Genomic DNA, 26306 nt, shown 5'->3' on the forward strand with positions numbered 1-26306 from the left:
TGTCGCCATTCTGCCTACGGAGCAGACCTGACGCGATGAATTCCGCACGGATCGAATTCCGGGGATGATGAAAAGCCCGTCGTCGTCCGTTCGGACGTCGGACGATGAACGCAAGAGAGAGAGAGGAAAAGCAATTGAACCTATTCTGTGTTTTAAGTTTTTTTTCGCTGTAGTGACTTTGAGTGCTTAAAAGGGATAAAACTATCGGCTTGAGGAAACACACGATTATTATCGATGCGAGTTGAAAAGGGGTGGAAACACATTCATTGGCATTGTTGGCGGAATAAAAACAAAGAAAAGGCATTATGCGATGTTGGGTCGATGAAAACAAACGGCCGCGAAAGGATTGAAATTGTGTTCCATTTCGTTGAATGGGGGACAATTCACTCGTGTGTTAAAACGAGAGGAAGGATAAAAAAATGTTGTGGAAACAATCCGAGTCATGTGGATTCGGTCTTAGGGGTTTTCGCTGCAAAACAATCGGCGGGCGACATCAAATAAAACCGGCACACAATTGTCATCAAGTGGCACCAAGTGGGGTTTCGAAAGGATTTAGAGGAAATAGAGGATTTTTGCACTCGATAAGGATGAACGCTGTTGAAACGTTGGTTCTTTGTTACGCCCTTCTCGGCGACCCGCGTGTGGCATTGAAGTTGCGGGTAAGTTTGCAGTTGTTGACACGTGAATAGGTTGGAAATCGTGCGGCTAAAAATATTAAGCAATAAACCTTGTACGTAATGCGCTAATTGGAAAGGAACGGAGGGCATAAGTAGCTAAAGTTTTCCACAATTTTATTGCACGATTGACAGTGACAGGAGACATGTCGAGGGTCATATACATCGCATACATTTGAGATTAGTGCTTCAATATCGTCGATTGACACAGTCGATATCAGTCTTGAGCAACTTAATTGGCGAATGCTGGCTAAAATATTCAACCTAGAAGCATCTGTTACAAATTAGGTGCGGTACTGCTAATTTGAGGCAGCCCAAAAATGCATTCTTGAACTAAAAAAACTGCAAAATTTAGTAAGAGAGCTGCTTTTATACACCGCACGAGGAAAGAATCCCATACAAATAATATGTCAGTTCTAAGCGTAACGGAAAATCCCAACCGTCGCAATAATTCTGAGATTTTAATCCTTTCCCAAAAGGTATAAACACAGACGACAGCTGCTTCCAAGAAAGCCAAACTCTAATCTGCTCCAACCTGCGACTGCTAAGCTATGTTTTCCAACTCAGGGATTATTCGTCGTCGACAAATGGAAGGAATGATGGTTCTTTCCTCCCTCATATGACCTGACAATTTTCTAAAGGTCCACTCATAGTCTTACTACAGCACACATGCACCTTAAACCTGATGTCATACCTCTCTCGGGGCACCAAAAACGCACCAAACGGTTGAGGATTTACGCCGAAAGTATATTTCTAGCACACCGGGTATCCGTCATAAGCCCCAGTAAAACAAACAATCTTGTCGCTGAGATCCTACTTTCACTTCAGCCTTCGGCATCTAGCAGCATCCATATCGACGTAATCCGGATGACAGCACGTCAATATTGTAAAGTTTTCCATTGGAACAGATTATATGTCACCGAGAACCGTAAGCATTTCACCATCCATATTTTTCATCATTTTCCCAATGAAGGACAGATTACCGATGTTTGACACTGTGCCAGCCAGCCAGTCACCCGGCAGTGTGAGTCAAACGAAACGGTGAAAATCACTCTCTCTCTCACTCTGGGAAAGTTCGTATATTTAGAGGGCCCATAACGGTTTCGGCCACAGTGAAACCGATAACAATTTTAGTACGTTGTAAGACGTTTTCGTGTCATATGTTAGAGGTACAACGCTGACATGGTTGAAAGACGCGGCACGACAAATTCGGCTTAGTTTCGTCAGTTATATTTAAGATTAAGGTCTTTCACAAGAAAAAAAAGTTTAAGAAACTTTGGCTTTCGACTGTTATTGACTATATGTTCAGCAAATCTATTAAATTATCCTTTTCAGAGAATTTTAAGCCATATTTTTTCGGCGCTTTGGGTGCCGCTTAACGAGTTGGAGTGGTCCATAAAATCTCCGTTTTTGACAGACAGATGCCACAGTGTGTAACAACCTCTGAAATGGGTACACAGCAAGGTGCTTATTATATTGTTTAAAAGCGACTTACCCTTAGAAAATATTCATTTATATTTAAGTTTTAATGATGTGTCTTACCAAGGAGACCTCACTTTTAACGTTTTTTTGGAGAATAACTTTTGTGATATATTTTTTAAAGGAATAAAGTTGCCAGAATACAATGGAGACGCATCGTGTTTAGTATTTCTCTGCAATGAAACGGGTATATTTGTCAAAGGCGAACCGATTTACTTGAACAACCGCCATTGCCTATTTTCAGTTCAGAATCATTTACATCTCTTGTCGTTGAAACCGAGCAATTTGAGACTTTAGAGATATGAAATATGCAAAATGGCGTTGCCCAATAAAGCGGGTTGGTTCAAAATGTTCGTTTACTTCATGTTAGTGGTGAAATGAAGAGTCCTCTATGGTATTAGAGTGCGCTGGTCTTGATTACACCAATCCCGGCGAGTTTCATCACAACTAGTAGGTGCTCTCGTTAGTTTGCACAGGGACATTTTTCATTTGTACATCCGTTTCCAGCTATTACGATGACCGTTTGTATCTCAATGATCATCACGTCGCCTGTTTCGATTGGTTTGACCTTTTTTTTCCATGTTTGGACTCATTACTGCGACCAGTATAGTTGATCTATTGTAATATCGCCCGGGTGTTTGCTGTTTGAGCTGCACTGCATTTCTTTTTGCTATAATCGCTATTGAATGAGCGATATGCTTATTTTAAATTGTATGCGTGCTTACGTGTATTGGGGTTTGCCCTTCCTTCAATGCTTGATCTACTTTACCCACTTATTCCTCGCTGCCAGCACTATCCCATATTATAGCCGTCCCTGGCGAGGACTCATTCGTACCTCTGACCCAGTACACTTAACTATAGGAGGGACATTTGCACTGTCAAGAGGCTTCAGACGGTTAAATATAGAATTCAGCACGAAGGAAGGGTAAATGGAGGGGCCTGAGAATAAACCCATGCTAAAGTCACTTGACATCGAATGGCTTGATTCTACTAAGATTCGAACCCACGACCACTCGCTTGTCAAAGCAGACTAGGTAACCTTGCGGCTACGGAGCCCCCCTGGTTTGACCTTAGCAATCTATTTGGTGCGTTGGGTGGTAATGGAAAGATGGACACCGAGTTCTCTCCGCCAGATCTCGCTCAACCTGGTCTAACCATCTTGCTCGCTGCGCTTCTGGTCGTCTTGTTCTTGCCGGATTTGAGGCAAACACCATCTTTGCAGGGTAGTTGTCTGGAATTCTTGCAACATGCCCAGGACATCGTATCTGTCTAGCTTTAGCCACCTTTTGGATACGGGGTTCGTCGTAGGGCTGTACGAGTTTATGGTTCATCCTCCGCCTCCATACTTCGTTCTCCTGTATGCCGCCTAACATCGTTCTTAGTACGTTCCAAAACTCCGAGCACTCGCAGGTCCTCCTCGAGGTCCTCCATGTTTTAAGCTCATAGAGCACAACCGGTCTAATAAGCATCTTGTACAGGGTGCCCTTTGTACGTGGACTTAGTCTGTTCGATCGCAATTGCTTGTGAAGCCCATAGTAAGCACGACTTCCGCTGAAAATACGTCTCCGAAACTCACGGCCGGTATCATTGTCCGCCGTTACCAGTGAGCCAAGGTAGACAAATTCGTCGACTACCTCAAACTCATCGTCGTCGATCAATATACTATTGCCCAAGCGGCGTCGATCGGCCTCGGTTCCGCTGGCCAGCATGTACTTTATTTTAGACGTATTTATCTTCAACCCAATCTTTTCTGCTTCGCGCTTTAGTCAGGTGTACTGTTCAGCCACCGCCACAGATGTTCTGCCGATAATATCCATGTCATCGGCAAAGCAGACGAATTCACTAGATTTGTTGGGGATCGTGCCCCGCGTGTTGATATCCGCTCGGTTCATAACACCTTGTAACGCTATGTTGAACAGCAGGCATGAAAGACCATCACCTTGACGAAGCCCTCTGTGTGATTCGAATGAACTTGACAATCCACCCGAAATCCGAACACAGCACTGTGTACCATCCATCGTAGATTTAATCAGTTTGATGAGCTTCCTGGGGAAGCTGTTCTGGTACATGATTTTCCATAGCTCTTTCCGGTCGATGGTATCATGTGCGGCTTTGAAGTCAATGAACAAATGGTGCGTGGGAACTCTGTATTCACGGCCCTTTTGGAGGATGCGGCAAATCGGTGTAAATATTTGATCCGTTGTAGACCGACTTTCGACGAAGCCGGCTTGATAAGTTCCCACAAATCTATTCGCAATTGGTGATAGACGGCGGAAAATGATTTGGGACAGCACTTTATAAGCGGCATTGAGAACGGTGATCGCTCGATAGTTCTCACAGTCCAACTTGTCGCCCTTTTTGTAGATCGGGCAGATAACCCCACCTTTCCACTCCTCCGGTACCTGTTCCGTATCCCAAATTCTAACAATTAGTCGGTGCAGACAAACGGCCAGCTTTTCTGGTCCCCTTTTAATAAGCTCCGCTCCGATACCATCTTTTCCAGCTGACTTGTTGTTCTTTAGCTGCATGATGGCCTCCTTAACTTCGCCTATCGTTGGGGCTGGCACCTCTTCCCCGTTTGCTGCACCGTCGAAATCGCTTTCCATGCCGCTATGGTTTTCCGCCTGGGCGCCATTCAGGTGTTCGTCGAAGTGCTGCTTCCACCTATCCGTCACCTCACGATCGTCCGTCAGAATACTGCCAGTCTTATCCCGACACATTTCGGCTCGCGGCACAAAGCCTTTGCGGGATCCGTTCAGTTTCTGGTAGAACTTCCGCGTTTCCTGAGAACGATGCAGCCGCTCCAACTCTGCATATTCCTGCTCTTCCAGGTTACGCTTTTTCTCCCGAAAGATTTGGTTTCGCTGCATCTTCTTCTGTTTGTGTCTTTCCACGTTCTGACGTGTGGCACTGCGCATCTAGGCCGCCCGCGCAGCGTTCTCCTCATCCATCACCCTCCTACATTCATCGTCAAACCAATCGTTCCGTTGATTCCGGGCCACATGCCCGATGGAGCTCTCCGCTACACTGCTGATGGCTGTTTTGATAGTGTTCCAACAGTCCTCGAGAGGGGCTTCGTCCAGCTCGTCCTCTTCCGGCAGCGCAGCTTCGAGTGAATGCGCGTAGTTTGCGGCGACGTCTGGCTGCTTCAGCCGCGCGAGATCTAACCGAGGCTGGCGTCGGTACCGAATGTTGTTCACAACGGAGAGTCTTGAGCGCATCTTAACCATCACTAGGTAGTGGTCCGAGTCAACGTTAGCGCTTCGATAGGATCTGACGTCGATAATGTCTGAGAAGTGCCGACTGTCGATCAAAACGTGGTCGATCTGTGATTCTGTCTGATTTGGTGACCTCCAGGTGTACTTGTGATGGATTTTGTGCTGGAAAAAGGTACTACGTACGGCCATATTCTTGGAGGCGGCAAAGTCGTTAAGTCTTAGGCCCATTTCATTGGTTCGCTGGTGTGCACTGAACCTTCCAATCACCGGTTTGTATTCCTCTTCCTGGCCGACCGGAGCATTGAAATCCCCGATGATGATCTTGATACCATGTTTTGGGCAGCGGTCGTATTAACTCTCCAACTGCGCGTAGAATTCATCCTTGTCGTCATCGGTACTTCTGAGGTGAGGGCTGTGCACGTTGATGATGCTTATGTTGAAGAATCGGCCCTTGATTCTCAACCTGCACATTCGAGGATTGATTGGCCACCACCCAATTACCCGTTTCCGCATCTCGCCCATCACTATGAAAGCTGTACCCAGCTCGTGTGTGTTGCCGCAGCTCTGGTAGATGGTATGTCCATCTCTGAACGTACGTACCGTTGAGCTCTTCCAGCACACCTCCTGCAGCGCTACGAAGTCGAACTTGCGGCTCTTCAATACGTCGGAGAGCACTCGAGTGCTCCCTTGGAAGTTGAGAGATCGGCAGTTCCACGTCCCGAATTTTCAATCCATAGTCCTTTTTCGTCGCGTGGGTCTATTCCGTTTGTTTCAGTACGAATTTCCTTGTTCTTCGTTCCGTGCTATAGTATTTTTCGTGGTGACGGCTTGCAAAGCCTGCTCCACCAACCCCCTGTTTCGCCGGAGGGCCAACGAAACTCGAAAGAGCTCTCCTTTCCTGTCAGCATACGACTTTAGCTTCCACCGGGGTTGGTTACTCGATTTCCACCAAAGTTGCTCGTATCTCGGCTGGTACCACGGTGCTGCGTTGCTTAATTCATCGTTGAGTAAGTTAGTTAGTTTTAATTTTGCACATAGAAATTTAGCATAAAACGATGAATTTGAATTGCAAAGGAAAAACGAACTCATTAGGAAATAATAATTCAAAAGTAAACAACCAATTAAGCCAAATAGACACTTTAAAAATAGAAATCAACGAGATATTTTGCGTCTGGATTTTTTCGATATGCACCTGGAAAAACTTGGAAAAGTCACGGAATTTTATTTTTGCTGGATAATCTACACCTTGTTCATAATTTGGGAGTGCTAAAATACTTGCAGAAAGCTGCTGTTAGATGTATTTAGACCCTAGTTTGCACCATCCGGACTTTAATAAGTTTAATATCAAATTAAAAAAAGGTGGGGAATGCGCTATAACGTAATTCTGGGCAAGTCATTCAAGTCTATAGTATCAATTAATAAATTATTTGGCTAACCATTGGTTAGCTAAAGAACACAAAATTGTTAAATATAGCATCATTATTTCTAGTTTTGTTGACTTTACGGTAGGTGATTAAATCAAAAAAATATACAAAACGTTAGAAACACACATTCACCGATGTTGGCTGCCCGTTTCCTTAACAATGAAAGCGGAAAGCTTTCGAGCCAACATGCCAACATATTTCCGTTCGCGATGAGCACAGCCCGGCCCGGTCCGGCCCGGCGCACAGTGACGCCAGTCAGAACAAAATTGAGACAAAACTAAAAACGTTCGTAAAGTAGCATGGAACTAACATATTTTACTTATTACCACAGACTAACAGACGTAACACTTCGAACAAATTTTCTAACAAAACATCGTTTCAATGACACCCCTAGAGCTTGGAAAAAACACTAGCAACACCTGGTGCACTCTTCGCGCTATGCCAGAGTAGGTTGCTTTAAATTTAGCAATGCTATAAATTTACTTGTATATTACATGACAACAGCGCCAGCGCAGCCGAGCGGCGTTCTCGCACAGCGACTGTTGTTTGAGTCTTGGCTTAAGCGAAAATTTGAAATGATCGTTTTTATCGACGATGGAATGAGGCTTCAGTGTTACGCCTGTTAGTCTGTGTTATTACTGTGTACCAAATTGGCTACCAAAAATAAAAATTTTCAAATAATAAAAAAAACCAATAATTGGGGTGTTTCTAAAATAATTTTTTAAGGGGACATAAACGACTAAAAATTTTGAAAAAATTATTATTTTTTTATTTCAGATTTTGATTCTGCAGTCTTTTCCGCTTATTTTGATACTATATTTGTAATGATCCGACTACGGGAAGTGGCCGAAAAACGATCATACACATAAGCATTCCAGTGCGGCGTGGAACAACTTCGGCGGAATAAAACGCCTCTCCTGAAAAACCATGATTTTAAAACTTTATGTACCTTTTTCTCAGAAACTACACAACGTATTGGAACAAACTTTTTTTTGTTTTGTTGGTAGTAGCTTGGCAAAGGCTTTTATAACTTTTCAGTTTCGTAAACAAAACACAGCTTGAGAAAAACGAAAAAGAAGTTAATAAAACGCCTCTCCTGAATAGATATCTAAAAAAATAAAATTTTATCTTCGTTTTCTTTTTTCTCTGGCTGTGTTTCGTGTATAAACCTCAAAAGTAATAAAAGTCTTCGCCAAGCTACTATCAACAAAATAAAAAAAGTTTGTTCCAATACGTTGTGTAGTTTCTGAGAAAAAGGTACATAAAGTTTGAAAATCGTGGTTTGCCAGGAGAGGCGTTTTATTCCGCCGAAGTTGTTCCACGCCGCGCTGGAATGCTTATGTGTATGATCGTTTTTCGGTCACTTCCCATAGTCGGATCATTACAAATTTAGTATCAAAATAAGCGGAAAAGACGTCAGAATCAAAATCTAAAATAAAAAAAATGATTTTTTCAAAATTTTTAGTCGTTTATGTCCCCTTAAGAAATGTTTGGTAACTACTTGAACTATTATTTTAATTTTGTGTATTTTTTTGCATTGGGCTAATTAGAAGTAGTGATAACCTTCTAACCATTCTAAGCCCACGTTATGGGCTCAAAGTCAAAAATAAATTTGAAATTAAAAAATAATACCATCTCTAGCTAATAATCATATTTATTCACTAAAACTTGAATATCATCAGGTTACTTCTGCTCTGCTGACCTAGTATTACCTAAATGCTCTTTATTTAGATTTACTTAAAAAATATCTACACACTCAGCAAAATTTGCCGAGCCGAGCGCTCGGTAAAAATTTCAGTTTTGCTATTCGACGTTTACGGATCTTTACTAACGTTTGGCATCATAAAAAATTTTACCGAACGCTCGGCTGTCCAAATCTCGGCAAAATTTTGCTGACTTCGGCACTTTTTTTTAAGTGTGTACAATAGTATTGCTGGAAGTAACTATAAAGCGGAATTGCCTAGAAACACATGGTTCAATAAAATTAAATATTTTGAGTTTTGAGCAAATCTGCGCAAAATACGGATATGATTTTTAGAAAGTAGACTAAATCTTACATAAAAAAGGACAAAATAACGATTACCTTCCGTTCCCAAAAAAGATGCTCAACTTTGAAAATGCGAAGTCACATGTATGTCATTATTTCCAGATTTGTAGTAAATATATTTTAGAGTGTACTTGATTTTCGTCAAGCTGAAAACCATGGTACTAATCTATGGCCATTTTAATACCAAATCACGTTTTCTTTGTATGGAAATACTTAACAGAATACGATTAAAAACAATTTTTCGAAACTGCCGTTGAACGAAAAATGTGGTAAATTGCCACACAAACTTAAGATTCGAAAAATTCTCCAAAAGGCTGAGTCATTCCTAGCGCTCTGAAATTTCGGAATAAAGTTATTTGGTCCGTCTACATTCATACAAAAATAGTACTTCATAACAAACTTCAACTCCATTTTGGGTGTTTTGTCCCATTTTTTTCCACTGTGCGGCGGGTCGATCGCCATAATCCCACATAATATTGCATACTTAACGAGTGCGCTCCTTTGGTTTCTGCGCAGGGCCAATCACCGTGTCTAAACGATGGAACCAGTTGGTTGCGCAAATTAGTTCGAACAAATTCCTGTCTCTTATCGTATCGCTTTCCTTTTGAGCTTTATATTTAACTTATTATACATCGTGTGAAGTGAGCTAATTTGAGGTTTTAAAACCGCGGCCAACTGTCCGGGAAGAATTTCACCGCGGTGTGTATTTAGCAGTGCGCCGGGCCGACCACTTGACCACTTTGTCCGGACTGAGCTCTAAAACAAATGGCGACGGCCTGCAGCAGCCGTGGCAAAATCCATTAAAATATTAAAAAGTATTTTCGTGTTGCTCCGCTGGCTCACTTACCACTTTGCAACCGAGAGGACCTTTTGCGGGTCCGCCGCTCCGTGTGCAATTGAGAGCCACATTGGGAAAATGCAAATGAGTTCAACCTATCTTGTACAAGCAAATGGGTAGCGGTAGATGCGATATTTGAGTTCAAGAGAACGCCGCCGCCGGCGCGATGTTGCTTATCTGCGATTTTTCTTGCGTAACTAAATCAGGAATTTGCACCTTTCCCGAAGCTAATCTTTCACCTACTAGCGAGTGCCAGGCGAGGCCTCGATGCTCCACGCTGCTCTCTAACCATGTGAAGTGTTGATCAAATTAACACTTTATGATGTAGACTGAGGCTACACGTTTAATTAAGCGAACAAGTTCCGATATTAAACGTGGCTCACCCAGGAGGCACATGTCTTATGATTTTTGGAAATACAATCTGCATACTTGATTAACAGCGTTCCCACGCGGGAGGAGCATGAATTTTATGATCGTCATAAAATAATCATATTTTAAGCTGCCGGTTTTTTTTATCTCGTCAACTTTCTGATAACATCAGGTTACGTTTTCTTATTGATTAAACGACGGGTTTGGAAATCTTGAGTATGGAAACACTTTGATTACATCGGTTTCTGTGAGAACTCCTTTCGACTGACTAAAATGCTATTGTTAACTGAGAAGCTGATAAAATGATCAAATTGCAAAAAAACCTTCTGTATTTTGTTCCTTTTTCTATTATTTTGCTCATCTTAACATTACATATTACCTCTTAATTAGATTGGGCTACATTTTTATGCTAGTTATAACTTAATATATCTCGGATGTCTAAAAATGTAGTTTCATTGGTTTATAGGTTAGTAATTGTTTGTAGTTATTTTTATAGAGTCCCAAATAATAGAATGGAATAGATTAAACCGAATGAAAAGTTCAACAAAAAGATGAAGTTCAATTAATCAAATCTAGAATAAGTTCAGTAAAAATTCAGAAACAATATCAATTAAGGCGGAAATATAAAAGCTATTCTAGATGTAGTCTTCAACATTATAAAACATCGAAAAAATCGCCCACGAGACTGTTTTAACCTATTGCCTATTGACTATTCCGTTCCCCGTCAATAGTAAATACCGAAGCCAACCCATATTTTGTCTATATATGTAGAGAAACAAAAAATGAGCAACGAAAAAAAATTCCAATCGAGATTTATAGTCTACATGTGGCAATTAAAAGATATTTTGACAGCCGACCAGCAGACAGCTACCCGGTAGCTGCCTCAATGGAGCAAACGGAATCACCGTCATCATAAGTCTAACCTTTCCATAGTGTAGGTTGCACTAGTGGGGATAACCGTTGGATGTTAAGATGAACTCCGAAAGGATTTATTAGAATATTAAGTTACTTTTCTTGAAACGAAAAATATTAATTTAAAATTTGCAAGTAATATTTGCAAATGTTTCAAATCTTTCCTCTCCTTTTCTAGACACTGTTCAATCTAATCTTGTAAAAGCCTATATTGTAACAACAGCCACATAACCTTTTCACCTTTGGGATTCGACCGACCCACGTTTTTGCCGTTTTCCAAAACACTGCAGAAAACCGGAAATCGACCACTGCTGGGAAAATAAATTCAAATCACTTTCTGCGGGGGGCATCTTTCCTCTCCAACCGACCAGTTTTGTATATTTGTTAATGTCAGCCATAAATTACGAACAGCTCCGGTGCAGTTTTTTCTCTCTCTCTATCTCGCCCGTTGTTCAATTCTTCAATCGTGTTTGAAATTGGACTAAAAGCAACACAGTGGAAGGAAGATTCCTCGGGTTGGAAACAAAATCAAATCCTCCAAAACGCAGTAGGAGGGGGCTGCTCAAGAAATAGGTGAATAATTTTGTTTATACATAGTTTAGATAAAAATGCTAATATGTGTACGTTTTATAGTTATTTGATTTGTTGAAAGCGCTATCGAAAACAGATCTTCTGAATAATCGGTTTTCTGTTCATGTCTTCGCTGGTGATTCACACGCCCGTCCAGTCCGTCCAGCAGCTGTCCAGTGCTGGCCTTTTGGGCGAAGTCGAAAAAGTCGCACATAGTTCAAAGCCACCTGATCCGGACATTGGTCCGAACTCTAAGCGACTTATATTAATGGGGCCCGTGTGTTTTACACGCGCCGCTGCACGGTCAGTGGTCTCCAGTGGGCTCCACTGGTGTCCAGGAACAATTCGATGATTCGTTTTGTAATTTATAGCATAGAATTACTGTTTAGCAATGGTGATAAACCCTCGCAGGTTTGATTCGGGCGGAGCATCGAATGTGCGGAACAGGTCGCATTTCGTAACAGCCTGTGGTGTAAAAAATGCTAATAGCCGCGAGGGAACGAAAGCAAAAAATAATTAGCGGAAATGTTAGATTTACTTTATTCTGCACTAGAAATGACAGTAAGGAAATGAGGAGTATAGCGGCATGAAATGGGGGGCTCTGTAGCCGCAAGGTTACCGAGTTTGCTTTGATAAGCGAATGATCGTGTGTTCAAATCTTAGTAGAATCAGGTCATTCGATGTCAAAGTAAGTTTAGCATGGGTTTATTCTCAGGTCCCTCATCACCCTTCCTTCATGCTGAATTCTATATTATCTCGAAAGGCCTATTGACAGTGCAAAAAGGACCCTTCCCAAGTAGCCAAAACTTACACTCAAGAACAACTCATCGGTGAAATTCATGTTACTTGTGGCGTCAGAGAAGGCGCAGCGCATCAGGAAAGGCTTGCAACGCGGAACGCTCAGGATCAAATCCAGCAGCGGTAGGTGTTAGATAGAGTTTTTTTATTTGGTCTATCTTAATCGCATGAACCGACTTTTCAGAAGGTAGAAGGAGGCGGAGGTAGAAAATAGAAAAGCATAAAAATAGAACTTCAAAAGCCATTTTATTGATTTTTGACAGTTTCTTTAGAAGCTGCTAAACGCTCCATGCAGCCAGCTCAAGGCAACTTTGAAGTTCGGTTAATTACAGCTGCTTAATTGAAGCTGCTAAGCAAGCTATAGATCCATAGACATAAAGCTTGTTAACCTTCCTTAGACACCATTATCTGAACTCTTAGTTACTTTCAAGTTGTATGTTGAACTTTCAAGTTACTACAGATATTAACGGTACTTTATTGAGAATGAAGTTCGGTTTACAAATGTAGTGTCTGGTTGTTCAGCAAGAAAATTCTGCGGAGCTATAGGATATTATAATATCCAACAGGTAATCAATAAGCATTGACATAAGCAGTAAATCAACTGGTTAATGGCATACCTGGCGTTTCTCACTGCACGTTGCTGTACATATATCAGCTTTTTGACTGCATAGCTATTTTAAATTGGTATCCAACATTTTATTCTAATTCTACTTGTCAGTAATCAGCTGCAACTAAGCATTGTCAGCACTATGAGAAGGTTAGCAGCAGTGTTGAGAAGTTCATAGCAAAAAAAAAAAACTCAATGAGATTTCAATAAAATTTCAACCTTGATCACAAGCGCCAAACTCACATATGAATTTCTCTCGCTATTATACGTGATGTCTCAGTTCCTATGCGATGTGAACCAAATTCAGCTGTGAGCATTCTGCTTAATTCTTCCACAGCTGGCATTTCATACAACGAACTAGAGAGCGAAAGAGAATACCGTCAGAGAAAACATCAGCAGTGAAAAATGCCGCACATATTAATAAATTACGATGGCAAACATGTTGGCGGAATTTACATTTTTCCATTGCGGGAATCGAAATTTGCTTAACAACAAATTAAAAAGCCTAATAAGAACTAGATAAACATGTAATTTAAATGTTTGTTTTAGTATAATTTTGCTATTTATTTAGAGATTCATTCCCCCACGCTCACTCACAGCTACGTATCGCACGAGAGAATGCCTATGCTGTTCAACAACGAATTTTTATGTATATGTGCATAGCTCCGGGTAGCGGTTGAAGCAAAGGAGAATGTGAACAAGTGGGAAGAAATATGTGTGAGTTTTGTGCTTCCTGCTGTGAATCAAGTTGACATGATTCACAGTTGATTTTGATGAGTTTTGAGATTTTGAGTTTTTACCATCACTGGTTAGCAGTAAAGTAGCCGTACCTATATTTTTCCAAAAAAGTTTTTAAGTAGCACTTGAGGTGACTTAAATGTTTATTGACTTTGATTTAAATAGCATTGATAATGTTACCTGGGTAGCCAGAAGTTTTTAAGTTATCATTAGGATCAAGAAATCTATTGACTTTTTTTTGACAAATAAACAAAATAAACAATGCTGTTTGTCTAGTGTACTACTTCTTGTCTTATATATTAAGTCTTGTGTCTTCTACTTCTTCTTCAGCATAAAGCCGGGGTGGCTCGTGCTGTTTCAAGCACTCGTGTTCATTCAACTCGGTCTTGGGCCACTCGTCGCCAAATTCCTAGCCATCTCAGAAGTCGCAAATTGCTTTCGACCTGGTCGAGCCATCGTGCACGTTGGGCCCCCCTGTTCCTGGTGCCGATGGGGTTGTTGAAGAGGACTATTTTCGTCGCACTGTCGTTCGGCATCCTTACGACGTATCCGGCCCACCGTAGCCTGCTAACTTTCGCTAGATGTACGATGGGAGTCTGCCCAAGCAGTGCCTGTAGCTCGTGATTCATACGCCTCCGCCACTCTCCGCTTTCGTATTCCGCCAAATTCGTTCGTATTCCGCCAAATATTGTCCGCAGCACTTTCCGCTCGAACACGGCAAGGGCGTGTATGTCCTCCGTGAGCAGCGTCACGGCTTTACGTCCAGAAAGAACTACCGGTCTAATAAGGGTTTTGTACATTGTTAGCTTCGTGCGGCGGCGTATGCTTCCTGATCGTAGCGTTTTACGAAGGGCAAAGTAGGCCCGATTTCCCGCTGGATCTCCTTACTAGTGCTGTTGTCCGCGGTTACTAGCGATCCCAATTACATGAACTCCTCTACCACTTCTAGTTCGTCGCCGTCAACGGTTACCGTCCGTGGAGACGCGCGTTTGTTTCCTTTGAGCCTCTTCCTTTGGTGTATTTGGTCTTCGACGTATTTATTTTTAGCCCAATTCTCCTAGAGTCCGCTTTCAGTCTGGCGTAGATTGCCTCCGCCGTCGCAAAGTTCCTGGCTATGATATCGAAGTCATCTGCAAAACCTAGAAGTTGGCTACTCTTGGTAAAAATCGTGCTTCTCATTTCGATTCCCACTCGTCGGATCACCCCCTCAAGAGCGATGTTGAACAGCACGGATAAACCGTCACCTTGTCTCAACCCTCGCCGCGTCTCGAAGAGACTCGAGAGTGCCCCAGAGATGCGTACGAAACACATCACTCGATCCAGTGTAGGTAGCTCTGATCAGTCGCGTCAGTTTGTCCGGAAAACCGTGTTCGTGCACTATCTGCCATAGCTTGTCTCGATCGACTGTATCGTATGCTGCTTTGAAATCAATAAAGATATGATGCGTGGGAACGTTGTACTCCCGACATATCTGCAAGATCTGTCGGATAGTAAAAATTTGGTCCGCAGATGCGCGAGCCCTATGAAACCCGCCTGATAATTCCCTACGAAACCTTGTGCTATCGATGTCAACCGGCATAACAGAATCTGGGAGAGTACCCTGTAGGCGGCGTTTACCAGCGTAATACCACGATAGTTGCAGCAGTCTAGCTGATCACCCTTTTTGTAGATGGAACAAACCACTCCTTCCATCCATTCCTCCGGTAGCTTTTCCTCCTCCCAAATTCTCGAAATAACCCAGTGTAGAGCCTTTGCTAGCGTTTCTCCGCCATGTTTATAAAGCTCTGCCGGTAGGAGGTCCTTCCCACCCAGTAAACATTTTCATATGCATATCAGAGCAACAAATGAGTTATATGTACCTATATATACCCTGAAAAATTGTATCTAATGCACAAAACTAGCATATGCGTACTAATTTGGAGGCAATATAGGTAGGGTTTATTTCTAATTCCCGTCGTAGTAAGTAAAGCCATTCTAATTTTCATCATTTATTGGATGGATTTAATGAATACTCCAAAAGTTCTTGTGCTGATTTGACTAAAACACACTTACCTTCCGATCCGTGAACTTTGAAATCACTGAAAAGCAATTATGAAAGCATTATTGAAATTATGCAACTGACTTTATTTCTTAAATTCGTCGTACCGTTTTAAAATCCGTCCATCAAAATTTTTCATCGTCCGAACTAAAAATCACAACAATGTTTACGAAGCTAACGCGCATGTATTTGTGTCGAACGGCACGACAAATGTTATTCTGCAAAATTTCTGCAGGTCTGGCAAGTTATCCTGACTGTAGAATAACGACAATGCCTTACGTGAGTTATTTTCGTTTATGAATGACGGAAATTAAAACGATTAGTCGACATTTTCTTCTTCGTCGCACGAAAAAACGTAGGAAATTTGGCTGGTAGAACTTCTCTAATGATAAAAAGCGTTTAAATAGATCTCAGCTCACTTTGATTGATCGCGTATGATAGACAACAAACTAAAATATTAAAGAATAACTAGTTTTGCATTGTGTGTCATAAAAATGCTGATATTTTTAATAATTTGTGTTGAATAGGACGGGAATAGGCAATTACGACGAAGCAGCAACATACCCTACTACAAAATATACATTACCAATTCAACTTTATAAGTCTTTGTATGCGATAAGGTCCGACTCAAAGCGATTAGTATTATAATGCTATATAATCCTGTACTGAAGGTCGTAGGTCAATCACTTGCGATTATCAAATACGACAGGATATAAACTTGTATGCATTTTATTACGCTATATTTACGATACTGAATTTATTAAAAGTCAATAACGATAATTTTCATACATTGATATACGAGTTTGTGTTTACTGGGCAGCGGCTTTATTGGTCTTCAGCAACCCGATTTCTCATTTGACTTCTTGGAGATCAGGTGCTAGGACATTACTATCTTGCATGGGCGCTCCTAGATTAATATCCGTTCCGCCTCTTTCTGCGACTTCGCCATTCTGGTGTTCATCGAAGAACTGCTTACATCTGTCGATCACCTCGCGCTCGTTTGTGATTAGAATGCCTCCCTCGTCCCTACACATGTCAGGTTTCGGTGTGTAGCCCTTCCGAGTTTGGTTCACCTTCTCATAAAACTTGTGCGTGTCATTAGCTCGGAATAGTTGTTCTAATTCTGCACGATCTCTGTCCTCCTTTTGGCGCTTTTTCCTCCTCAGGATCGTGGTCAACTGGTTCCTAGCTCGTCGGTATTAGGCCAGGTATTGTGTACTATATAGTAATTAGTGAGTAACTAGTAAGCATTGAGTAGTGATTAGTGAATACTGAATGTGCGCGGTAAGTAGTGAATAATGTATAGTGAGTGATAATTGGTTATTAGTGTGTAGTGAGTGGTAATTGATGATTAGTGAACAGTGAGTGGTGAGTAGTGCATATTGTGTAGTGACTTTTGGGTAGTGAGCATTGAGCAGTGAGTAGTAAAAAGTGAGAAGAAAACGTTAAAAATTGAGAAATTTTGCTAAGCTGAAGCGGTGTAGTCAAAAGATCAAAAACGAAGCAAAAAGATCGTGCCTTAATGGAATTGTTCGAGACCGTTCCGTTGATCTTCTTTTTCGAAACTGCCTGTTTCCGCTAAACTAATAATACATAAACGAATCTTACCGTATTTTTAACAAAGATAAAATAGCCAAACGAAAACCGAAAGCGACCAAAAACGAGGCAAAGTTTGGAGTGTAGGTAAATTAATACTAACAGTATTTAGAAAAAAGCGAGTAAGCAACATAAGTGAATTTTATTGCTTGAGTAAAGGAAAGGTTCTTCTCGTACATGAGATTCTACTGAGATGCATAAAAATAGCTCTACTCATTACAGCAAGGAAAGAAAGCCCAGTAAAATTATGACTCATGAAAGTAAAATAATTCATTAATTTTGTACGATTCATAGCTATAAACACACCAGATTAGTAAACTTTGACTTCGTTTTTCTCGAAATCAGTATTTTGTCACTTGGTTCGGTCTGACTTAACACCGACCGTATATACTGCCGTGAATCGCACAGCAGTCCCATTTATATAGAAAATTCCATCGAAAAAAGGGACTGATAAGCGATTCATGGCAGTATATATAATATGAAAACATTTGAAAAGAAATGTCATAAATTAGTCAAAGAATACAAAATAGGCAAATATTGTGGCAGAATTGTTAAAAAATTTACTTCAAATTGAGCTAAAATGTGAAAAGTGCCTGCTATAAAAACCAAAAGATTGCGCTGTCTAGCTTGTGGTTTTGTGAATTAGATAACAAAAGAAACAAATCGGGGAAACTGTTTTTTAATCATTTCAATCGCCTTGAGAAAAGAATAGTCCTGATTCGGTTAGGTTTGAATAGGACGATGCTTCTTTACTTTTGTTGCGTGTCTCGAAATTAAGAATGGCAGGTTTTTCTGTATTAACGAGAAAACAAGGAGAAAATTCTACTTAATTCTACAAAATACTCTTCTGGTTTTTAAAATAAATCGATTCCCAAAAGTGATTGCAGTCGCGGTTTAAAAACTTCTACCAGACCCGGAAAGCATAACAAGATAAGTATACGCAATTTCGCATTCAAAAATCGATTTCCCCCTTTTTGATAATAGAAGGATTTATGTCTTTCTTTTCCGCAGGCCTTCGAGAGCGACTTATCCTATCCTTTTTTGTTAATGCAATCCAATATAAAACCGTTACCGCTTACAGGCCTGCAGGCAAGTGGCACTCGGCAGTACGGTTTTATTGAGGGAAACGTCTTGCAGCACTCTACCCTTCAGGATTAGTTATGGAATTGATTATTATTCGCTTTAGCATCCGATGATTTCCCTTGCTACTAGGTACTTCTACTGGTGAGTTTAAAACTCCGGAGTCCGAACAGACAAAGCCGCTTATTGTTTCGTCATTATTTCTTCTTCAATTGATACGCCTACTTTGAACAGCTCAGTTTGCTAATAACTTTGGTTGTTTTTCTTGTATGGAAGATGTTTATTCGTTCGTCATGTGTCGCTTTTTGTTCTGCAGCTTTATAAAAATCTAATTTTATTTGCAAACTCGAGAGTACTGTGTGGCAGGTGGAAAATACCTGCGAACAATATATGCGCCAACAAACGGGTGTATACTGTATGCACGCGGTTATCGGTTAACAGCAACTCCGACACGACAATCCGCGGATCACAGCATGCGTTGATAATCCTACGGATTAAAGCATGCTAGGAAATTCCTTCATAGAATCGACCCCTTTTCCTGCTGGACCGTCAACGAGGTAAGATGTGTGATTGATATACTCCCTGCGCTACCTGGTGAGGCCACACAATGGCGATCCTGTTGGGTTTCTGTGCATCTTGTTTCAAGATGCATATGAAGAAAACAAATAAAAATATGCAGGGAGTCTTATCAAACACATTTCAATTTCTTCAAATTAAATTTCTCCCGCTGAGGTTAATTGCGTTATTCACGCAACGCCTGCTGTGTTTGTGAAAAAACGGTATCGACACGTTGCACTGATTCTGTGCAATTGCAGTTAACGTGCTTACTGCAATGAGATTTGACGAGACGTACACCACAGTATTGCCGATATTTGAACATAGTCCGGTGTTACGAGACGTCAATTCGCGAACCGTTGGTTCCGGCTGTGGCCGAGTGAGACGCCCATTGGAGCAGTATTGGCTAGCAGTTTTGGTTACCAATAGCTCGATGGGGCGAGACACTCGAATCACCAATTGATAGTAAAAATAGAAAAGTCTTCATATAACGAGACGTTCATCAAAGTACTGTTAATAGGAAACAGGAAAGGTGATGGACGAGACGTTCATTGGAGGATCGGAAAGCTATTATGAAATGTGAAGAAAATTGTCAACAATGTTGATCAAATTGGCCGCAGTCGCGGTAAAATAATTGAATTGTTGTCAGTTGCAAAACCAAACCATACCACCCAGCTAGCTTCGAGGTACGATGCTGGTCTAACAAGCCAGTCGTCGTATGTTCGAATCTCGGCTAGGCGGTGCTTGCTAGTTAGAGTCAGTAGGATTGTTGCACTGGCCCCGTAATTTTCCTGTACTCTAACAGCCGGCTGCGAAGTCTGTCGATAAAGAAGGGTAATGTCTAAAGACGGTATAAACCCATGGCTTTGCTTTTTTGCAAAACCAAATACAAGAGAGAGCCGAATCCATGTTTCGATCTTATTGGATCTCATCAGAACGAAATTGCTTCAAGAAAACCGTTCATTTACTTGGTACACAAGCAGTGTTACATAGACATTGTGTCTATGGACGGTCCAAGTAGAACTGTCGCATATTGATGAGTCGAAGACGAAACGCCGCGGATAATCTAAATACAAGAGAGCCCGATAAAGTTATTGGTATGTAGTGAATAGTGATTGTATGTAGCTTTTATTGATTGGTTTGATATTTGGATATGTGCATGATCAGCATTGGAATCGCCGGATACCGTTGGTTAGCCGGACAACACAATACAGGCAACTAGAAAAAGATTCTAGTTTACGATTCTGAAAAGTGATTGCAAAATTAAAAGCTAGCCTGCAGCTGTAGTGGCAAAACTTAGCAATGCCGAATTGGATGGTCTGCACACAATACTTGGCTAAACCATAAGTTATTGAACCACAGATGTGTACTTAAAACTCACCTTGACTGAATGCTAGACTTTGTGGAGCCTTGTTTGAAGGAAAGGCACAGTAAAATGTGCATGTTCTGTGTAAAGCCAATAGGATGTTTTTATTCGCCAAATTATGAACAGTATGATTTTTGACTAGCCCGTTCAATTTTCGAAAGCTGACCAACAAATTTCTTAAAAATTATTGGAATCTCACTGGACTTGACCTTGTAATCGGTTGGCACATAAATTAGTTTGCGATGCTATACATATTCTAGACAACCTAACTGGAGAGAGGTGAAATATTAGCATCAAAAAAAGCAATGATCGAGTGCAAGTAAGGACATCAAGAAAAAAGAGGTCCTAGGGGTGATTTTTCTTATTCTGATGCATGTTATAAAAATTCAGTTTCAAACTAATTTAGATTTTAACTGTATAGTTAACTCGGAAAACGATTGAAACAGCTAGTGAAACTCAATCCGCATTAGGATTAGGATTAGGACTTCATCCTACGAATCAATGAATATGCTCGCATTTTGTTATGACGAAATAGCAGAAATGTACAAGACTTCGAACGCAACATTGGGAACTTAGATAAAGCGTTTTCCGTATGGCTGTGTGACGTCCTAATCAATGATTTTCACCCTATTGACGTCTTCGTATCGAGCTGCAGTGAACAAGAGCATGATATCGTGCTATCTCTTTCACATGTGGAAGTGAATTGAGTGTCTCTTAGATCATTCTCGGGTAAGCAGTTTTCCATAGTGGGTACCAGAATCAAAAGTTTGGTACCGATGAATGATGCATGAGAAATGTGTGAGTTTGACGGCCACACCAACCGAGTCCCTAGACAATGAATGACAGCATGCGAATGTCCCGAAGTTTGCCATGTTATTTCGCACGCGCTGGGATATTGGCGGCAAGCACATTTCGTTTCCTAATAGTGTGTATACTATACATTTTAATACGAAGCATAAATTATGTTACTCACAATATGTTGTTTATAAAGCAGATAAAATAGAAGTGAATTTTCCCATTCTGAATTATTTGAGTGTGAAATAACAGTGAAAACGGCTAGTAAAATGAATCTATAACAACTTCACTTTTTAATGGAGTGGAAGGGGGATGTGTGGCAGGTGGAAAATACCTGCGAACAATATATGCGCCAACAAACGGGTGTATACTGTATGCACGCGGTTATCGGTTAACAGCAACTCCGACACGACAATCCGCGGATCACAGCATGCGTTGATAATCCTACGGATTAAAGCATGCTAGGAAATTCCTTCATAGAATCGACGCCTTTTCCTGCTGGACCGTCAACGAGGTAAGATGTGTGATTGATATACTCCCTGCGCTACCTGGTGAGGCCACACAAGTACTTACCTCCGTTTTCACCGTAAGCAGGAGACAATCTGGGAATAATTTCTCAGCAAAAAAAAATCAACACAGATCATTTCATTTCCAATGAATTTTCCTTTCTAAATATTTATTTTAAATAACATTAAGTATAAAAATATATTAATATTACCTCAATAAATGTATTCTTTGGCATTTTCCTTTATCGTGTTCTTTTTACTTTTTGCTCTGTCGCGCATATGTTTCGCTTTCCCTACGCTGTCTGCCCGAATAATGATAACGTTTCTTCAAGTTGACCATCCGATCCGGTGGAAATTATCCTGCCGATGGGTGGAAATCCTCCTTCCGGATGGATAATTCCGGCCGGGTACGGCGGAACAGACCGGATCGCATTTTGACTCCGACTTCGATTAAAATTTTCTTCCACAAAGTTGCCACAAACATTGCCCAAACGTAAGCGAATTAATTAACAATTTTGAATTGGCTCGTGTGTATGATATCGTTAAAATCTCATGCTGAATAAATCAACCGAACGGTGTGTGAGTGAGTGTGTATGTGTGAAACGAAAAGAAAAAACAAAAAACAAAAAACAAGATTAGCGGCCCCAAATATTTAGTTGGTCCGCGTATCGTCGTTCGTTCGCTTAGTACCATTTTCTTCCACTATTGGTGATCCTTTCAAATACATTCGTTTTGTTTTAAATACTAGCTATTCACACTAATAAAAAGTTGTATTTTTTATGCTTGTTTCGCTTCCGACGAATTGGTTCTCCTATTTGTTTTGTATTTACAGACAATCGAGCGTTCGGTGCTAAAATATACATATACATAGTTTTGACAATATAGATGCTGTTTGTGTGTGTGTGTTAAAATGACAGTTGTAATTTACTATACAATTCAAAAGTTTGCGTTTGTTACTTTTTTTTCTCTAGTTTATTTACAATCGCTTAATTGGTGCTACTATTTTTTTTTCTTAGTACGGTTACTCGTTTTCGAGGGTTAAGCATCACAATCATAAACGGAACGGTTTCTTTATCGTTTTTACGGTTTTTCGTTTTACGGTTTTCCTACTGTGCATTTTCTTCCGCTTTCGATTCTTCCTCGTCCTCTTCCAGTTCGATCTGCGTTTGTAGTGGTGGCTGCGGCAACGGTGGCCGGATGCTGACCCCGCTGCCGATGGACGACAGCGAGCACAGCTGTGGCGGCTGCGGGGGTGGCACTAGGACCTCGCAAGGCATCTGATAGGCATCGGTGACTCCACTGCAACCGGTGCAGAGCGACGGATTCATCATGAAGCACTGTTCGGTCGGAGTTTGCCACCACGGTTCGATGGTGGTAGTGACCGGCGGCGACGGAAGATGATGATGGTGATGGTGATGGTGCAGATGCAGACGCTGATCGGCTTCTGTAAGTTTTGGTTGATTGTGTAAGTAGTTGGGTTGTGTTGGGGGTTGGTCATGCGCTACTTGGTTTTTGTTTTGATTTTTGATTTTGTTTACTTTACTTTACTTTACTTTACTTTGAAGGGAAGGTTTTGCAATTTTGCACTCGCAGGGGCCGAAACGTTGGAGAAGTTGGCTTGTCTATATAGCTAGTAGGTTTTGTGGTTGATCTAGTAGTACAACGGGTACAAGTCGGGTCTACGGGGAGAGTTGGGGACTAGATTTACACTAGATTACCGTTGCTTCTTGCGATCGTGGCAGTATTCGTCGTGGTCGTCGGAACGGAATGGTTCAGACCTGGCAATTGATGCGGATGGCTCATGAGCGCATGGTTGTGATGGTGGTGTAGATGTGGATGATGGTGACTGTGGTGCGGTGGATGAAAATGCTGACTGTTTGTACTGCTACTGCTAGTGGAACTGCAGCTGCTATTGCTACTGTTGGCACCACCAAATACACCGGAAATTTTCAATTTCCCCAGCTTGTTCCAGAAGCTGGACTTGTCTGCAAGCGTGCTTAAGTGTTCGGAGTTGCATTTACTAGTTTTGCTTAGCTTATCGGAGTAGAAACAACAAGTTAATCTATTCGAGTTAGGTATCACAACGTTAGAAGCCATTTTACTACAACTAGCGCCTCCACATGTAGCGTATCCGATGGGGATGGAGCCGCAACCGCTATTGCTACCACAACTGCTCCGTATCGAACTGCTTCCGGCCATCATGGACGTTCCGGAGCCACTGCCATCGGCATTATCGTTAATTGTGACCGTCTTGCTGTTGTTCGTATACATCGCAGTGGTCCGGTATAGCATACTACTGGAATAACTAGCGCCACTACTACTACTGCCGCTTATACCACTATCTACGTCACCACTGTTCGGCTGTGAAGTAGTCGGTGACAGTCGTTCCTGTAGGTGGATCATCGCTGCCGTATTGGACGATCCGGCCGCTATGCAATCGTCTTGGGACATTTCGTCATGATACTGAGCACAGTGGATCTCGTTCAAGCGTTCCTCGATCGCATCCTGCTCGTCCTTGGAAGGCATGATCAATGTTTCCACCGATAGATTCAACTCTCCGATGATTCGGTCGTGCTGGCTCTGTACGTGCCGCAGTTCATCGTGCAGATTGAACTTGTTGATCGATTCGAAACTTTGCATCGAAGAAGAGTTCATGCTTGTGCCTGGTTTGGCAGCACTCGCCATCGTGCCAGCTCCTACGTCCTCGTAGATGTTCTCCTTCGTTCCGTAGCGGGTAGTGAAGGTGTGCTTCTCTTGGAGCGGATTTCCCGATGCTCCTAGGCCTCCGCTCGATGTTCCGGGCAAGTTCGAAGACACCGAACTCTTCCGGAAGCTCTTACTCAATAAGGCACGTAGAGAATTAGTGGATGGCAGCTTGGAGAGCGCGTTGCTCGAGACCGACGAGGAGATTTTGTGTATCTGCGGAATATTGCTCGGGTGCAGTTGACCCGGTTGCGGTGGTGGTGGTGGTTGTAGTTGTTGTTGCTGTTGCTGTTGTTGCTGTTGCTGTGTAGACTGGAGCGATTGTTGCTTTAGTACCATCGGTTCGCAGTAAGCGTAGGAGTACTCCGGATTGCAACTGCTGTCGCTGCTAGATTGGTGGTGATGCAAATAGGAAGAGGGCAGGGTAGCTGCTGATATCGGTGCAGGCTCATAGCGTTCCATAGTAGCCACGATATTGTTGCGCCATTTGATCTGAAACGGAGCGGAAACAACGGAGAAAAATGAGCGCTTAGTTTTGTTGGAACGATGTTACACAAATCAGAAAGTTTCTATCAAGTTCCAGTATTCCAGTAACAATAGTGATTTTAGGCAGAGGTATTGTTTCCAAAATTTTTGATAAAATTTCATAATTTGATATGTCCTCAAACAAATGCGTATTTAATAAACTTACTTTAGTTGTTGCACAATATATTGAAAGCATGAAAAGATAACATGCAGTACAATTTGCCCAAAACTCCTCAAAAATATATTAACTAAACATTAAACATAACTAAATATTAGATATTGTAAATGATGAGAGACATCAGGTGCTCATATTCAAAAAAAAATATTTTTCGATTTGACATTTCTATCTTCCCGATGGAGTAATTTGCGGTTACGTCACTAATGAGAATGATATTAGCTAGGGCTCGTTTATGTAGGTTTGAAAGGGATGCAAAGAGTGGAGGAGAGGATCCGCGTGTTCGGAATTTGTTATTATTTCTACTGCAAGCAGCTTCAGTGAGGGCCCCAGCTTATTTTAAAATTTTATGGCTGTTTTGCTGTAATTTCCATCACTCATCGAGTGTCTGAACGGACACGATGTGCAGGGCATGTTGCAAGAGTGCCGGATAACCATCCTAACTAGATGGGTTTCGCTTCAAATTCAGGAACAAGACGGTCAGGGGCCCAGCGAGTAAGATGGTTAGGCCAGGTGGAGCAAGATCTGGCGAAGAGTACGCGGTGTGCAAGGAATTGGAAAGCGGTAGCCCACAACAGAGTGAATTGGAAAAATATTGTTCATCAGCCCGAGCAACAATGTGAGTTTTACTGTACTCTTATGGTGGTCTTCAAGACCAATTTTGGTCTTAAATGCCTTCATAAGAGTGTAATAAAACCCAAATTGTTACTTGGGAGGTTTTGTCTTAGGACTCCAAGCCAACTAACTACTCCTGAGTTATTGGGTTACTTGGCCATTCTTTTAACTGAATTTCTTTAGTAAATTCACGGTACCGATCATTCAGCTAGTCGGCTGGTTGTTGCAACTGGCAACAATAAGCGGTAACGACTGCTGCGCCCGACGGAATTTACGATGGCGTCGACCAGCGTCGTTCGGCAGTGTGATGTTACGACGGTGGCGCAGCAGGGTCGAGCCGTTGCACTAGCGATGGTTGGACGCAGGCTTGCCATTTCCTCACTCATTGTGGCATGAAGTGCAACTTTTTTTGTTCAATACTATGAGCAGGACTGCTGCCACAGATGAGAAATACATCCACATAAAGGGAAACAGACCAGACCGCTTTAGTTTCTCATTGTACGAAAAATGAGAAACTTTCGAAATCGCTCGTACTGGAGTACCTACGTGTAAAATTGAAGCAAAAAGATCCGCGTTAGAAGCAACTGCACGAGAATTCCAATGTTGCCATATCTATCATCCCCTATATCATCAGATGCAATTTTTTTTACACTGATGCCGCTGCGAGAAGTTTAAACA

The 26306-nt window shown here is 41.7% G+C and overlaps 2 protein-coding genes across 2 annotated transcripts in view; both read right to left on the minus strand.

Annotated features, from left to right (window-relative positions):
* The window catches only part of LOC128743425 (active breakpoint cluster region-related protein), a 395975-nt gene that overhangs the window by 275143 nt on the left and 94526 nt on the right, over positions 1–26306 (minus strand). The gene's annotated exons all lie outside the window — the stretch shown is intronic.
* The window catches only part of LOC128743488 (GATA zinc finger domain-containing protein 10-like), a 387047-nt gene continuing 382568 nt past the window's right edge, over positions 21828–26306 (minus strand). Inside the window, exons 3-4 of the mRNA XM_053840086.1 lie at positions 23329–24805; positions 21828–23054 (exon numbers count right to left, since the gene is read on the minus strand). Coding sequence (XP_053696061.1) covers positions 22717–23054; positions 23329–24805 — 1815 coding nt within the window. The 3' untranslated portion in view covers positions 21828–22716. The remainder of the gene's footprint in view (positions 23055–23328; positions 24806–26306) is intronic.

The sequence above is a fragment of the Sabethes cyaneus genome, chromosome 1, assembly GCF_943734655.1.
Source record: "Sabethes cyaneus chromosome 1, idSabCyanKW18_F2, whole genome shotgun sequence".
NCBI lineage: Eukaryota > Metazoa > Arthropoda > Insecta > Diptera > Culicidae > Sabethes > Sabethes cyaneus.